The 15,585-nt window shown below is 32.7% G+C and overlaps 1 protein-coding gene across 3 annotated transcripts in view; it reads right to left on the bottom strand.

Moving 5' to 3' along the window:
- Nucleotides 1-15,585, bottom strand: part of LOC145265487 (stromal interaction molecule 1-like) — a 330,758-nt gene that overhangs the window by 188,036 nt on the left and 127,137 nt on the right. For all 3 annotated transcript variants that reach the window (XM_080121362.1, XM_080121364.1, XM_080121363.1), the window contains exon 2: nt 14,735-15,276. In XM_080121362.1, coding sequence (XP_079977488.1) covers nt 14,735-15,032 — 298 coding nt within the window. In that variant the 5' untranslated portion in view covers nt 15,033-15,276. The remainder of the gene's footprint in view (nt 1-14,734; nt 15,277-15,585) is intronic.

The raw sequence follows: 15,585 nt of genomic DNA, 5'->3' as shown, positions 1-15,585 counted from the left end.
CTCGCACAAAATGTTAAGTCTACGACTTCCGTGCGGGCATCTGTCAATTTTGTTCTTACTTAAATAAATTCACACATCTTTCAGTAACTCATTCTGGCTGGCCGAACGGTTAACAGTTCAGGTTTTTTTCACATTTTATTTTCAAACTTCGCATCAGGGCTTCGGGTTCGATCCTACCAACTTACCCCCCCCCCCCCGGTTTCTTTTTAATTTAAGAGCACACACCTCGAAACACCCGGGCAACGCCGGGTACCCACATTAGTCTATGCTATAAATCTCACCTGTATGTTCAAATGTATATATGTATGTTTGTATGTCTGCCTAAAACTTTCAACAGAGGAAGCGGATTTTCACAAGATCAGTATCGTTTTGAAGCTCGACCCTTCGGACGACAAACATAGAAAAATTGGCTAAAAACATTCATTACTTCACCCTCAACTGAACACTTTTCTACAAGGAGGGGACGCTTTTTTTTGCTAATACTTTCTAAAGTCATCCCCTCCTTTCGATTGATTAGCCTTAATTTAAACCTTCGCCACTTCCGATTTGGCGACGGATGCAATAGCAAAGACGTCACTTTTTTCTTTTTTCCATGTTCTTTTCCTCCTTCACAGTACGGGTTCGAGCCTGTCTGCCTGCCTATTACCACTTTTTTTTTTTTTTTCAACACACCTCCAAACACCTGGGCCAACACCGTGTACCCAGGCTAGTGTATATATATATATATATATATATATATATATATATAATTTTTTGTCAGTCTGTTCCCTTTTTTCTTGGAAACCATTAGGCCAATCTGGCTGAAATTTTCCATAGATCTTTGCTACGATAAGGTGCAACAAACTAAGTATTATGATTCAATGCACAACAAGAGGTTAATAAGGATTAATAGGAATTAGTATTTAATGCAAAAATGATTTTTAATTTAACCAAATTCAACCATCAATTGGGCATACTGCATTCATTTTAAGTCAATGGGCTATAACTTTTTACCCATTTTTAATACATACACACACATAGACATAATACAAAATGTACATACATAAATGTATATATACACACACATACACACACATAAATAGTACATATGAAGTAGCTAATTGCACACAGTTAATTAGAGCAATACATCAAAGGTAATAATATACTTAACAGCTGCTGTCAATTGTCAGCACGCATTCACCAATTTGTTTTTTGCAGGTGGTTTCTTTTTTTTCTGTGCGTGTAAGTGAAAATTATGTAAGACTTTTCATTAGTGCTATTTTTTTTTGCGTACAATCACACCAGATGTTATATATAAATACTAGCCTGGGTGCCCAACGTTGCCCGGGTGTTTGAAGGTGTGTTAAGCAAAAAAAAAAAAAAAAGAAAAAAGTGGTAGTAGGCAGGCAGGCTTGAACCCGTACCGCAAAGGAGGAAAAGAACATGAAAAAAAAATAAATAAATAAAAAATAAGGTGATGTCTTTGCCGTTACGGCAATCAGCAAACTGGAAGTGGCGAAGGTTTAAATTAAAATCGAAAGGAGGGGATGACTTTCGAAAATATCAGGGAAAAAAGCAACCCCTCCTTGTAGAAAGTGCCTGGCTGAGGGTGAAGGAATGAATGTTTTTAGCCAATTTTTCGATATTTGTTGTTCGAAATATCGAGCTTCAAAACGATATTGATCTTGTGAAAATCCGTCGCCTTTGTCAAAAGTTTTAGGCAGATATACATACATTTAAACAGACAGGTGAGATTTATATTATAGACTAGTGGGGGGTACCCGGCGATGCCCGGGTGTTTGGAGGTGTGTGTGGTGTTAAATAAAAAAGAAACCGGGGGGGGGGATCGGACCCGAATCCCTGACTCGAAGTTTGAAAATAAAATCGGCCAGCCAGAATGAGTTAGTGAAAGATGTTTGAATTTATTTAAGAACCAAATTGACAGGTGCGCGGCCGGAAGTTGTCGAGCATTATGACGACGACGTAGGTTTGTTTGTTATAAGCGAAGTAAAAAAAGAAAACAACGTTAACACTAAGCGGGGAAAAAAAAACACAAAAAAAAACTAACATAAGGCAAACGAACGATGAAAACAGAAAACGAACACGTGAAAAATGGCTTAAATAAGCCTGTTTCGATATTAAAATTAAAAAAAATAAAAATAAAACATCTCACACCACGATTCAAACCCAAAACGTTTAGATAATGAACTAAGACCTTAATCAACTGAGCTAACGCGACGTACATGAAATTTGTTCGGTTTTTCAACTATTTAAAGTAAATCAAGTCACGATGTCATCTGACGCATGCGTAGAATCGGTCATTGTCACGAGAGGACAGTTTTTGTTGACCCCCTCCCATGTCAAAAATTGTCGATTTCGGGGTGAAAAAGTTAACGTTTTTGGCCAATTTTTCGATATTTTTCGAGCAAAGATGGAACTTCGATGTGATACCGAGTTTGTGAATTTTCATCGCGTCTGTCGAAAGTTTTTAGCAGACATCCAAACATACACACAAACATACATTTTCGCTTTTATATATATAGATAATACAATCATGTTTTTAAAGAATATATGAAGCAAAATTTATCAAGAATATTTCTTTATTTTTTACCATTTTATTCTTTTCCTTCATTCTCATTTCATATCTAAATGTTATTAAGCCAGTTTTTTATCTATATATGCATTTTCTGGTAAGAAGCATTTATCTTCGAAATGTCATAGCCTAAAACGTTTTTTTTTTTTTAATTTTCCACTTAATTTTCCTTACTGTTCTGATGATATAATAAAGTTATATATAATTTATTCCTCATCTTTTATTTAATATATATTAGTAATACACAGATAAATTGTTTTGATGTATTACAGTCCTTTAATGTGGCTAGACTAGCACTCATTCCAAGTCAGGAATCGAACCTACAATCGTCTACTTGATAGTTGGCAGTTCTACCTCTAGATTATAGGATCAGTGCTTGTAAATCATATTCCCAATATCCTTATATAAACACTGACTGCCACTTCTAAATTGCTTCATTTGTTTGTTTACAAAGAGCTTTGCATTATGCAAGAAGATATAATTTAACTAAAGTTGCTTTATCCAAGAAATAGGGGGTATATATATATATATATAGTCTTTGAAGTTTTTAACCTTTAAAACTATACAAAAAAATATTTTTTATCATTTGTTAGAAAACCATCTAGTCAGTAAGTCATTTAATCACCTGCAATCACTGCATCAACTCGCTCTCAAATTTACTATAATACCAATAATTTATTTTTCAAGAAATCATCAGTTGTTTACCATGAAACACTGTTTCGGGGATATATATATAATATATATATATATATATATATATATATATATGTGTGTGTGTGTGTGAACTATAAAAAGATGTAGTCCAGCAATCCTATAGCAGTGACTGAAACAGGTTTTGCAAAATGTATAGGAAAATAATGTTTGCTTATAAAAAAATATTTGCATTCATTCAATAGTTCTATTCATTATTGATCCCTCTTCTATAAACACTAAGGAATCTCCAGATTACTATATATAAGAAATAAAAAGAATACATGATGTAAACAAAATTGAATAAATTGTAATATTTATTAATTCATGAAATTCAAACAAGTAGTTATAATATTGAAAAACCCTTTTCATAAGAGGATAACCATTAGTAAAAATTGTATCACCGGTTAGCATAAATTTGAAAATGTATATAAAATAAAAAAAAATTTTTTTAATGAATTTAAAAATATATTAAAAATATATTTCCAGAATAATTTTTTTTTAAATAAATTTGTAAAATATATTTAAAAATATATTAAAAGAATAAAAATTATTTAAATAAACTTGAAAATATATTTCCAGAATACTTTGTTTTTTTTTAAATAAATTTGAAAATATATTGAAAATAGAATAAATTAAAAATCAATCAATCAATCAATTCATGAAACAGTCATTTGTGAAGATAAATGAACATTTTGAATCTAAGCATAAACAATCAAAGTGTGAACAGCAGCATGAAAAAAACATTAAAATTATGCAACAAAAAAAATAAAAAAAGAGGAATGAAATATCTTAATATTTACATTCCAGGAATCTCCATTGATATCTATATAAGACAACTGGCAGTGGCAAGCGTGATTGACACTTCTCCGCTTTGCAAGCCACACACAAACAAACCCCTACAACTAAATGCCTTTCTCTTTGTCAATGAGTAAAAGGCTTAATTGTAAATAATACTTATGTTGATAAATTTGTCTCTGTGCTGATTTGGAGAATAAGGACAAAAGAATTGTCAGGTGTATATATGATTTTAGTAAGCATTTGAAAAGCATAAGCTAGAAAATTATATATACACTCAACAACACAACAAATGTAATGTGAACAAACATCTGACTGTCCAACTCCTAATTAATACCCCACCATCCCGGAAAAAAATTCTGGTTTAGTTGTAATATGCTTTGCTTGCGGTAAACAAAAGTGAAAAAATAAAAACGTCTGTGGATTTTGTTGTCTCAATATATTGTTAGATCATTTTCGTGCACTCTGGACATCACAAAAGATGAATGACCTAAATAAATAGCAAATGCTATAAGAATTTATAAGCGAGACGTTTCAGCGATTGTATAATTAAATAACACATACCAGCTCGAATTCAACAATTAACTACAGAACGGAGAAATTTCAGGTTAATCAGTTACAGGCACAGAACTGGCAAATTTGAAACAGCACTAGCAGAGTTGCTTTCCAAGAAATGTTTATCGGGCTGCTCCCCTGCTGAATATAACTTGATCATTTTCAAATCTAATGTAAATAAGTTTTTGTCAACCTCTCCTCAAATAACTCAGCTCTACCCAAGTTCCATCACTGATTGAGTTGTCTCACTAACTACCTAACACTTATTAAGCCTTGAGTGGCCTCCCAGCCTTGATATAAGGTGACCTTGTAGTAAAAAAAAAATTAAACTCTTCGTTTTAGTTGGTTCTTACTGGAAAACCAGAATATGCGCACAGGCTTTTGGCAAGGATTTGTTTGAAAATCAGTATTTTACTAATTTTCAAATCCATGCCAGATCTTTTCACCTGCATAATTTGGAGATAAATTGCGTCAAAAACTCTAAGCCAACTTTGCGTAAACTAAAGGAATTTGTTTCCATGCGAAAAAGATTATTTTTCCTTCTCTAGATCTTTTCTGGATTTTCATCGTTATCTTTATATATAAAGCCAGTTTTTACTTCCAAACTTTTGTGATCGATACTCTTTTTTTTCCTTTTTTTTTGGCAAAAGTGAAAGATGTAAAAAAAGATGTAAAATTGTATACAAGTTAAAACAGAAACAAAATTTTAGCTATTTCTTATAACTTATTTAATCTCACCCAAATCGGCGTGAATGAGAAACTCAAAATAAGTAGGCCAAAATTCTCAACACGCAAGATAAAAATGGAGTGGAAGCGGATGGCATCTCACCCAGGAATTCTTTTATGCTTGGCCTCCAAAATCAACAGATACTAGAGTATTCCTGCAATGATCTGGTCCCTGTTGATTGCGCTGTAACACTGGTTCTGTACAGTTCTAGGAGATCCACCCTCTCAGGCTTTGCATTCTCTCTCAGAGAATGAGGGTAATTTATTGCTAATCGCCTGAGGTGCCCTTACCAGGAAATACTGACGGGGCTGCCCAGATATTTTTGCAAGACAGAGTGCTCCTCCTCGAGGACACTAACTTCTCAATCCCACTTTCCAACCTTGGTGCAACAATTCTTGAAGTGGGAGAGAACTAAATACCCTCACAGGCTCTGAGGTGAGAACTACCCCCACTGCTGTGGTCAGTTACCACATACTGCCAGCCTAAACTTCAGAGGAGTTTCGACAATCTTGAAGAGATGAAATAAATAAGAACAACGGATAAAAAAGACTTTTCTTTTTAACTTTTATTCTTACTTTATATTACATCGAATTGCATCCTCCTTCAGAAAATACTCTATATCCTTCATGATCTCGACACATAACTTTTACTAAATGCAAGAAAATTCAATTTTCTATCGATAATAGTCTGAGGCTATTAAATGATAAACTAATTTATATTGTAACTCCAGGAGCTTGTAAAAAGCAAAATTGGCTTCCATGTTAGGCCAAAAAGGTTTGATACACTGCAATTTATTTTTAAATAAAGAGAAACTTGAAAACAGTTTCAGTATTTTATAAATGTACAGATTGGTCAAAAATAAAATTTTAATGCGTTAGTTGTATTTTTGTTTAACTTTTAAATTATGAAGCATTTGACATTGAAGGTAAAAATCGAGAAATTCTTGCTGGCCATATTGAATCCTTTTTTTTTTTTTTTTTTTTTAACAAACTTCCTTTAGTGGAAAGAAGCACAATGTTCAAAAATTGAAAAGCTATGCAGGTCGATAAAAATATATACATATATCGTTTTGGCTTTCTATAAAAAAGATATACATGTATATGCACGCATACATATGTTGATCTATCCAGAAATGTTTAACTATAACATTAATGTGGAGAAGAGTTACAGAGGAAATAAAAATCAGAGGACTGTACAAAGTTTCCATTAGTGTTTTTAAAACTAGGAATTATTACACTAAAAGCCAACAAACTAATAAAAGAAACTGGGTCACAATTTTACTGTTCTGTGATTCTTTTGTTATTCTCTTTGTTATCATTAGAAAAACAAAAGGGGAGAGTCATTATAGCAATCATCTTGTCATTAGAAATTATCTCATTTAAAAAAATTATGTACAGAAATGTTTTATTTTTGTGAATAGCAAACAAAACAGGTTTTCTTGCAGAAACTATTTTAAGGGCATATAACACAAACGACGACTATTGCTAGATATCACAAACCAGTTTAGTGTGCAGGAAATGAATAGTGAAATCTTTTTTCAATTTCAACAGTTATTTGGGGGGGGGGGGGTGCTCAGAAATGTGAGTGATTAATAAAAAAAAAAAAAAAAAAAAAAAAAGACTGTATCAATATGAATTTCTCAACCACGCTTGCACCATCAATTTCCCAACCGGCTTGGAGGCTAGTGTATTCACACATAATCGACTAAATCACAAAAAAAAAAAAAATAAATAAATAAATAAAAAATAAAATAAAAAACAAACAAAAAAATAAATGAATAAAAAAAATAAATAAATAAATAAAAAAAATTAAATTAAAAAAAAAAATAGAATCTCATTTTTGTGAAGGGGTGGGTGGATAACAAAAGTGCTCATCTATAATAACATGTTTTCATTCTGAAAGTATCAAGTTGACATTCATTAATAAAACAAAAATCTACGTTCCCATACCAATGAATCGTTTAAAGTATGGCAAAATTAACATTTTCAAGGATAGGGGGGACGAAGCAAAGAAAGACAAAACATGACATAGAAATTTGGCCTATTTTATATAAACAAAAAGCAGAATTCAATTTTTTTCTGACTAACAAAAAAGCAGATTAAAAAAAAAAATAAAGAAAAACTTGCATCACATATGAGTGATCGATGACAAAGAGGCTAAAATCAAGACAAATTTCTCATTCACACCATCACTAATTTCCCAACCTGGGGGTCAAAGTGTTCACATATAATCGCCTGATAAAAAAAAAAAAATTAGAATCTCATTTTTGTGGAGAGGTTAGTGTATAGTAAAGATGTTTATCTACAATAATTATTTTTTTATTTTTTATATATATATTTTTTTTCATATATAAAACATCTATTGATATTTTTAAAGATCAAACAAAGACAAAACATCGAAAGTGGAGGGAAAAAAGAAAAAGACGGAATGACATGGAGAAAAAGAAATAAAATCGAGTCAAAGGAGAAAAATTGTCCGCACTAACGGACGCACAGAAACCACTGAAAACATAGGTCCCTCTCCAATAAATCGGGGAACCAAAAAAATAAATCAAGGATGTAAAGCTCTTATGATTTGGCATTTATATTTAAAAACACAATTCTGTTATATATATATATATATATATATACTAGCAGGGCTACCCGGCGTTGCTCGGGACCGTATAAACAATGAAAAAACAAAAGCAGATATTGAACATATGTTTTATTCTTAGGGGAGAGGAATCTTTCATCTCAAGTTTTAGCGTTACAAACAAACATTTGTCTTTTATATATATAGATAATGACAGGTTTTTTGGGGGCCCCCCTCGAAGATAACTGATCAGTTGACCAACTTCTAATGGTCCGTTTGACGTGAAATTTCGATATTTGTCATCCGGATGATGGGGCTTCGATATGATACCAAATTTGTCAAGTTTGGTTCCGTCTTTCAAAAGTTTTAGCGTTACAAACAAACATACATACATACACACAGACGTTTGGCTTTTATATATATAGAAGATATATATATATGCTAGAAGGCCACCTGGCATTGAATGTTTAAACATATTTTAATTTATGCAGATTTCGTATTTATTATCATGGAGCCAATTTTTGTTCGATTATTATATTCTACCTAATATATAGTAATGATTTTAGGAGTAATCAAAAAAATGACTGGTGTGTCATCTAGAATCGAAACCAAAACATATAGCCCTCCAGCCTTATGCATTAGCGTATAACCCAAATCCAAGCAGAGTATTCTAATGAAGGAAGACCAGCGGCCAATCAGGTTGGATTAAAAAATCTAACCAGTTCTAGTGCCAAAGATAAAAGCAACATTTATTTTGGGCATCAGTCCGTCAGACATTTAGTCAGTTGCTGTTAAGATCCTGTCTAGCCCACACACCTGTCAAATAATTTTGAGACTTCATTATCAACAAGCAAGTGGTAACGTAGAAAAAAGAAGAGAAGTTATGAAATTCCTCAAATGGATCGACTTTAGTGTGCTCATACATCTACATTACATGAACCATCTTGAAAGAGATCGTCAACTGCTTCATTTCTTTTCTATTGATTGACTTTGGAATTTAAATTGTCGTCAACTCGTATATGAGTCTTCAAAAAAAAAAAAAAAAAAAAAATTATGTTAACGTTGCCCCCCCCAACCAAAGTTGTCTTTACCTTTCCCTAGTTAGACATTGTCATGCAAATTGTTTAAATGCACCGATAATTAACATAAGCCCTTTGAAGTCTATAGGCAGCATTTCCAAGTTAAAATTGTGATGATGCTGAGGGAGGTCAAAATGTTGTCTGCCACATGCTCCTGTTGATGACCCTCTCAACACGCTGATTATTTTTGATTTCCTGGAATATTTAGAAATAGGACCCCAAGGGAGTACGTAACAGTTGGTTGTCATTAAAAATATTTGATTCAATGTTATTAGTTGTCTGAAATGGATTTATAATTTGTGGTAAAGATTCGCTCTTTTTTAAGAAGTTTAGGATATTATTAGGGTTTTCTTTTTCAAAAGATGTCTTTTAGCTTTGGGCCTTGTAAAAAAAGTATTCACCGATGTATATGAGGTCATAACAGTCCAATAAGAAAAGGTTCAGCATATAGGGTTTGTGACATGTTGCACATTCGGGAGGTTCTTCATTTTTTAATATGAAGGAGATAAGTATATATATATACGAGTGTCCTATCAGAATATGTGATAGGACTACTTTGTGATTTTTTTGGAGGGGGAGAGGATCTGGCAGCTGGATTAAATTAAGGGTTCTGTTCAAAATTCCATGCAGATTCCAGAGTTTGACAAGATATACCCAAATGCGGCAGAAACGTTACAACACTCAAACACTCAAGATAACAGGTTGGTTGTTTTTGTTTTACGGCATATCAACCCTTTTCAGGTTATTTAAAGCCGAATCCAAAGATTTTGAAGAAAAATTTTTTTAATAGAATATATTTGTTGTTTTCAAGTCGGTTTCTATTTAACTCATAGTTGGGACCCTAACAGGTACTACCACTCTGGGTCAGAGTGGACCTGGGAGCAATGGCAATTAAAGAGTGGCTCCACACTCCCCAAAGCCCGCAAGCTAGAGCCTCACCACTGGATATAATTTAATGTCATATCCAACACCATCAATATAACAGTATTTTTACATATAATTAAAATAAAATTTTGATTTGAAAAATGTATCAGATTAGATTCCGGAGATTGGCTATTATTATTTACACATGTTGACTAATTATTTGATAATCAAAAAAAAAAATCTGAGTAAAAAAAGAACGGACCAATTTTAATCAAAGTCAACACCTTCATACAATCTAACATCACAAGTGCATTTGAAAAATGTTATTGCACAAGCAAAAGGACATGGCATATAAAATCAACAGATTCTTTGATAAGATGAGAGGATATTTGAGATGAATGTTTCTGTTTAGAGCATAACTGAACCATGGTACTTGATTTTTGCATTTTAATTTTAATTCAAGCCATTATATATAAAAAAATAACTTTTTTATCAACATTATGTTCTCTACAGTGCAATGTAGACTAGTAGACTACTGTATAGTATACCAATCATTGTGGGGAGGCATGTGAAGCTTTCTCCCAGTGCACCATGACGGGTCCTCAACTAGAGCAAGCAATCAATCAATTTGATTGAATAATAGGCGATATTACCAGTTTCGATGGCAAATGTATTGAAAATATGGAACATTTGTTGATCCTCATTCAATCTTGGGCAACCTCAGGTTCTCCTGCTAGTGTATATATAGATATATATTTCCCCAAAACTTTTGGCCTTGATGAAAGGGAGACCAAAACTTGCTATGGTTTCAAATGATCTGAAATAATAGCAAAGGGAGACTTGATTCCAAATATTTTTCATATGTTATATTTCCCCTCTTTGGTTTTCATATATTAAGTAAATTTCAGTGTATAAAGATTTGATACTGGATATATTCATAATCGTATCCTATTTCCAAAAGAGGGAAGATGTAACATATGAGAAATATTTGGAATCAAGTCTCCCCTTATTGTTATTTTAGATCATTTAAAACCATAGCAAGTTTTTGTCTCTCATCCATCAAGGCTAGAGGTTTGGAGGAAATATCAGATATTTTGTAATTCATATGCAAAACTAGGAAAACAAATGACTATGACAAACATTTTATAGCTGTAAAAAAAATGCAAAAAATAGATGTTGGATGATCCCCTTAATGTGTGACCTAAGGTGCAAATGTCACAACCCACTACACAATTCAAGTCATTACCTTTCCAACAAGTCTTCATTTGTTAAATTCTCACTGAGATTTGGATATAAAATTGCCAAAAAAGGTGGGGTGTGTGTGTGTGTGTATATATATATATATATAGTGCAAAATTTTGTTGAAAATTCACACTCACGTTTTCTTTTTTATAACCTTCGTTTATTTCCTGGATTTTTTCCATTACAGCTGTTTCATTGATGAGTTGGCAATTTTACGATTTATGTTTCCATAAAAATATACTGTCCCCCACCAACTTCTTCAGATGTTTATTCATTAGATTTTTACAACAAAAGGTATATTTTTAAAACATGCAGGACATCGTATTCGGGTAAAAGGATTTCCAAAGCCCTGCTTCCTCACTTCCATCTTTTGGTGTTATGTAAAGATAGTTTTCCGTTTTAACCCATACTTTCATATTTTTATTTATTATTTATTTTTGTTTTAATTTTCCATTTTTTTTCCTATTTGTTTTTTCCAATTATCATATAATTTTATTCCTATATTTATGCGTGTTTATTTTAATATTGTTTTTTTTTTTGCATGGTGTTTGAATTCGTATTATATTACCCGATGCAGGGGAGGTCACAAACCCCCCCCAAAATTTTTTTTAAACTTAAAAAAAAAAAAAAAATATATATATATATATATATATATATATATATACTTGTAGCCAAATTGAATATTGAAATGCTCATATCTTTGGTTCTTTGGGATAAAACTACATAAAAATTTGCAGGCTTTTTGAAGATTAGAATACTATTCTACGATTAAAATTTTTATGACATTTGGTAAAAGAGAACCTATATTTTCAAACCAATAAAATATACCCAAATTTGTCTATGTAGTGTCCTGGCAAGTCAGCTTTAGTTTTGCTGCTTTGAGATGAATTTTGCTGAGGGTTTTTTGCTTGGTTGTCTCCCCTGTAGCCTTGCCAGGCCACTAATTTATATATAAGAATTTTAAGCATAACTTTTACCAAAATGATTAGATGCAGCATTAACTTGAAAAGGGTTAATATGCCATAAAATGAAACCGAAATAAATTTGAGTATTTATCTTTGTATTTTTATCAGCTGTAGCATTGGTTTGGGAAAAAAAAAGTACCTATAAGATTGATTAGGAAAATGCCATTATTTCTAACAAAAGCTGATGATATCCGCAGCCGCAAAGAAAAGCAGATTGTGTGAATGAATCTCAAAGTCAATCAATTCAACATTGGAACGGAAAGATAGTCCTGAACAGATAACAAAATAAAACGAAAAGAAAACCAAAGCAATCCGAGTTGATTCGCTTCAAAGCTGTGACCGTCTGCGACAGATGGATGATTTAAAAAAAGAACAAAGTAAATTTACTTGTTCAAAGTTTTTAAAAGAATTGATTTTTGAAGATTTTAAACTAAATTAGTTGGGTTTTTTTTTTTTGTAGTTTTTTTTATGGCATATGAATCCTATGTTTTTTGTTGTTTTTATGCCACACCAACATTTTTAGGTTATCAGATTATGTTCAGCTGGCTGCTCGACTTTTCAAATGTACCTATCCAAGCCACATTAGGAAACTTCCTGATGCCCATCGATGTTACAGTTCACTGGATATTTTCATGAGCCTAGTTCTAACTACTTAACCCTCATTAATAGGGCTATGACAACAGCATATCCTTTTCATTATTTTGACTCTCGAGTATATATCCGACACAACTAACAGAACCACATCACTATATAAAAGCATATAAGATATCAACGGATACACACTTGAGAGTCAGAACAATAAAAAGAATATGCTGTTGTTCTAGTCCTACTCATTAAGCTCACTTAGTTCAATACTTACAGTAACTCACTCTTAAATACCGTCCTGGACTAGTTTTTCTTCAGAGCATTTCACTTGGATTCTAGCTCGAAGGCCAAGGATGAATTTTAGTTAGAATGAAAAATTATTTTTTTCTTGCATCATGTTTGACAATTCTTTAAAAAAAAAAAAAAAAAAAAAAAAAAAAGGAGGGGTGGGGGTGCTAATTAGGACAATAGAATCTTCTTTTCATTGTTTTTACTCTAGAGTATATATCTGACACAGACACAAACCAAGAACCACATAATGAATATATACCCGAGAGTCAAAACAAGTAAAAGAATATGTCGTCCTGGCCCTAGTTATAACACCTAAAGACATGAAATTGCCTTAGCATTTCATCCTTTAATCCTCATATTCCATGAGTAATGTTTCTAATATTCTGCGCATCTAATTGTCTAATTTGTGTAAAAAAAAAAAAAAAAATTTTTTTAAATTCTCATTAATTTCATACAATTTATAGACAATAGAAATCTTAATATTTCTTCTTTAATTTTTAAGAGAAGCATTTTTGCTCGTTAACAGTCTTAGCTCTTGCTTCCTTTAATTTGTCTTTCAGTTCTCATTCCACGAGCAATGTTTCTGACAAAGGGAAAGAATTGCTGTTTTCCGAGTCAGAATCTATCTGATCAAACATTTAGCGTTGATTATTTTTTATCTTGAAGTAGTTTTTTTTAGTTCCTTACATCAAATGGTTTCATACCTTGTCTAGAGCGATTTCCATAAAAACAAGCTGTGCCCCTTCCCCAAGTGAAAAATTTACTCTCACCATGACTAATGTTTTTGCAAAATTTCAAAAAAAATTGAAGGAGTGGGTTATTGAGACAAGTGCGAATAAATGAACAGATGAACGACTTGGGGGCAATCTTACCCCTATAGTAACCCCTAGGTGAGCACTCAGAGTTATCTAGGAAAATTCGTTTTTGGCAAAAATTTACTTTCACCATGACTAATGTTTGTGTAAAAAATTTTTTTAAAAAGTCCAAGGCCTAGTTATTAAGAAAAGTACAAACGAATGCGAGTGGATTACTAGGTCCAATCCCTCATTTGTTGGGGGACCGAAAAGAGATGAGGAATTTGATGTATTTGAGAAAGTTGCAGATGTAGAAATTAATTTGAAAATACATGTTCGGCACATCCAGGCACACATTAAACCTATGGATTGGGTTTACTTTCAGCAACCTTTTAATTTTCTTTTCCTTTATTTTGTCTGGTAGTTCACACATTAAACTAGTCATATTTCTGTCAAAGGAGGAAGAATTGCTGTTTTCTAGGTCAGAATCTATCCATCTAACACTTATTGTTGGCTAGTTTTTCACCTTGTAATACATTTTTAAGCTCTTACATCAAGTTGCTTCATGCCTTGTTTGGAGCGATTTCCATTAAAGAAAAAAAAAAAAGATAATGAAAAAAATATATTTCTGATTTTTTTTTAGATGAAAATTGATTATTTTTCTTCAGACTACTGTTCTCATTTTGAGTGTTATTCACACAACGTTTCAGTTGATGTAACCTCCGACCTTCTTCAGGTGTATCTTGCTGAACTCTGGAATCTTTCAGTCGAACTTGGGAATCAGTAGGGAATTTCTAACGAAACCATTTATTTAATCCACGCAGGTAGCATGCTCTTGTTTCATCAGCAATGACTGGGTAGAAGTCTTAATTGCCAATTGTATTTTAAGTGTTGCCTGCACTGAGGATTGAACCTTCAAGTTCCAGCAAAGTGTAATTTACAATTGAATACTACTAAACACTTTAGCCACTACGCAACATGTGCCATCTTTAATTACTTACCTGTACATATATATTGACCCATATCCTCCGAACGCCTTTTTTGAGTCCTTCCTGCTAGAATTCCACCACCACCAGCCGTCGCTGCATTTCTACTGCCAGTGGCCACTGCATTTGCGCTGCCAGTTGCTGCTGTACTTGCTGCTGCACTTGCACTGCCAGTTGCCGCTGCACCAGCACTGCATCCTCCGCTGCTGTCTTCAACATTTGTTGCTGCCTGGGTCCAAGCCAAAAACTGAAGAGAGAGGATATGGAGGAAGAGGAGGAAAAAGGACAAAGAAATATAAGGACGACCTCCCATAAGGAGAAGGGGAGGTATACCTTAAAGTGCGTTAACGCGTTTTCTTTTTTGTTTATTTTATTTTTATTTTTTAAATGTTAGCAAATGCGTTCAGTTTGAGTGTGAATAACAGTGTAGATGTTACGCGAGTTGTGTCGTAGATTTTTACGGGTTCAATATCAGATTGAAGGCTGAATTCCAAGATATATCATCTTAACTGGTAATCATCAAAGAATTTACCATTCCATTCTCAGTTTGGTATTCTCTAAAAAAGAAAAGAAAAAACGCCATTAAACCATTGTAATAGTCATAATTCATGATTATATATGAAGTTAGATATGTGCATATGTTTATATATTTCTATATATGGGATTTTTTTTTTTTTTTTTTTTTTTTTTTTTTTACAAGGTGGTCACCACTTATCAAGGCCCGGAAGCCACTCAGGGATAAGGGTTATTGTAAGTACAGTACGTTAGTGTGGATATTTAAAGTGTCTACTTAAAGGGGTGGTTCATCAGGAATTTGTTTACGTTGGACTTGAAGACATCCAAGTTGTAGTCAGGAGGGAAGCAGG

This window comes from Euprymna scolopes, chromosome 40, assembly GCF_053919585.1.
Source record: "Euprymna scolopes isolate OS-2025 chromosome 40, ASM5391958v1, whole genome shotgun sequence".
Lineage (NCBI taxonomy): Eukaryota > Metazoa > Mollusca > Cephalopoda > Sepiida > Sepiolidae > Euprymna > Euprymna scolopes.
The sequence above is the reverse complement of the archived record's forward strand: the minus strand, read 5'-3'. Positions and strand labels throughout refer to the sequence as shown.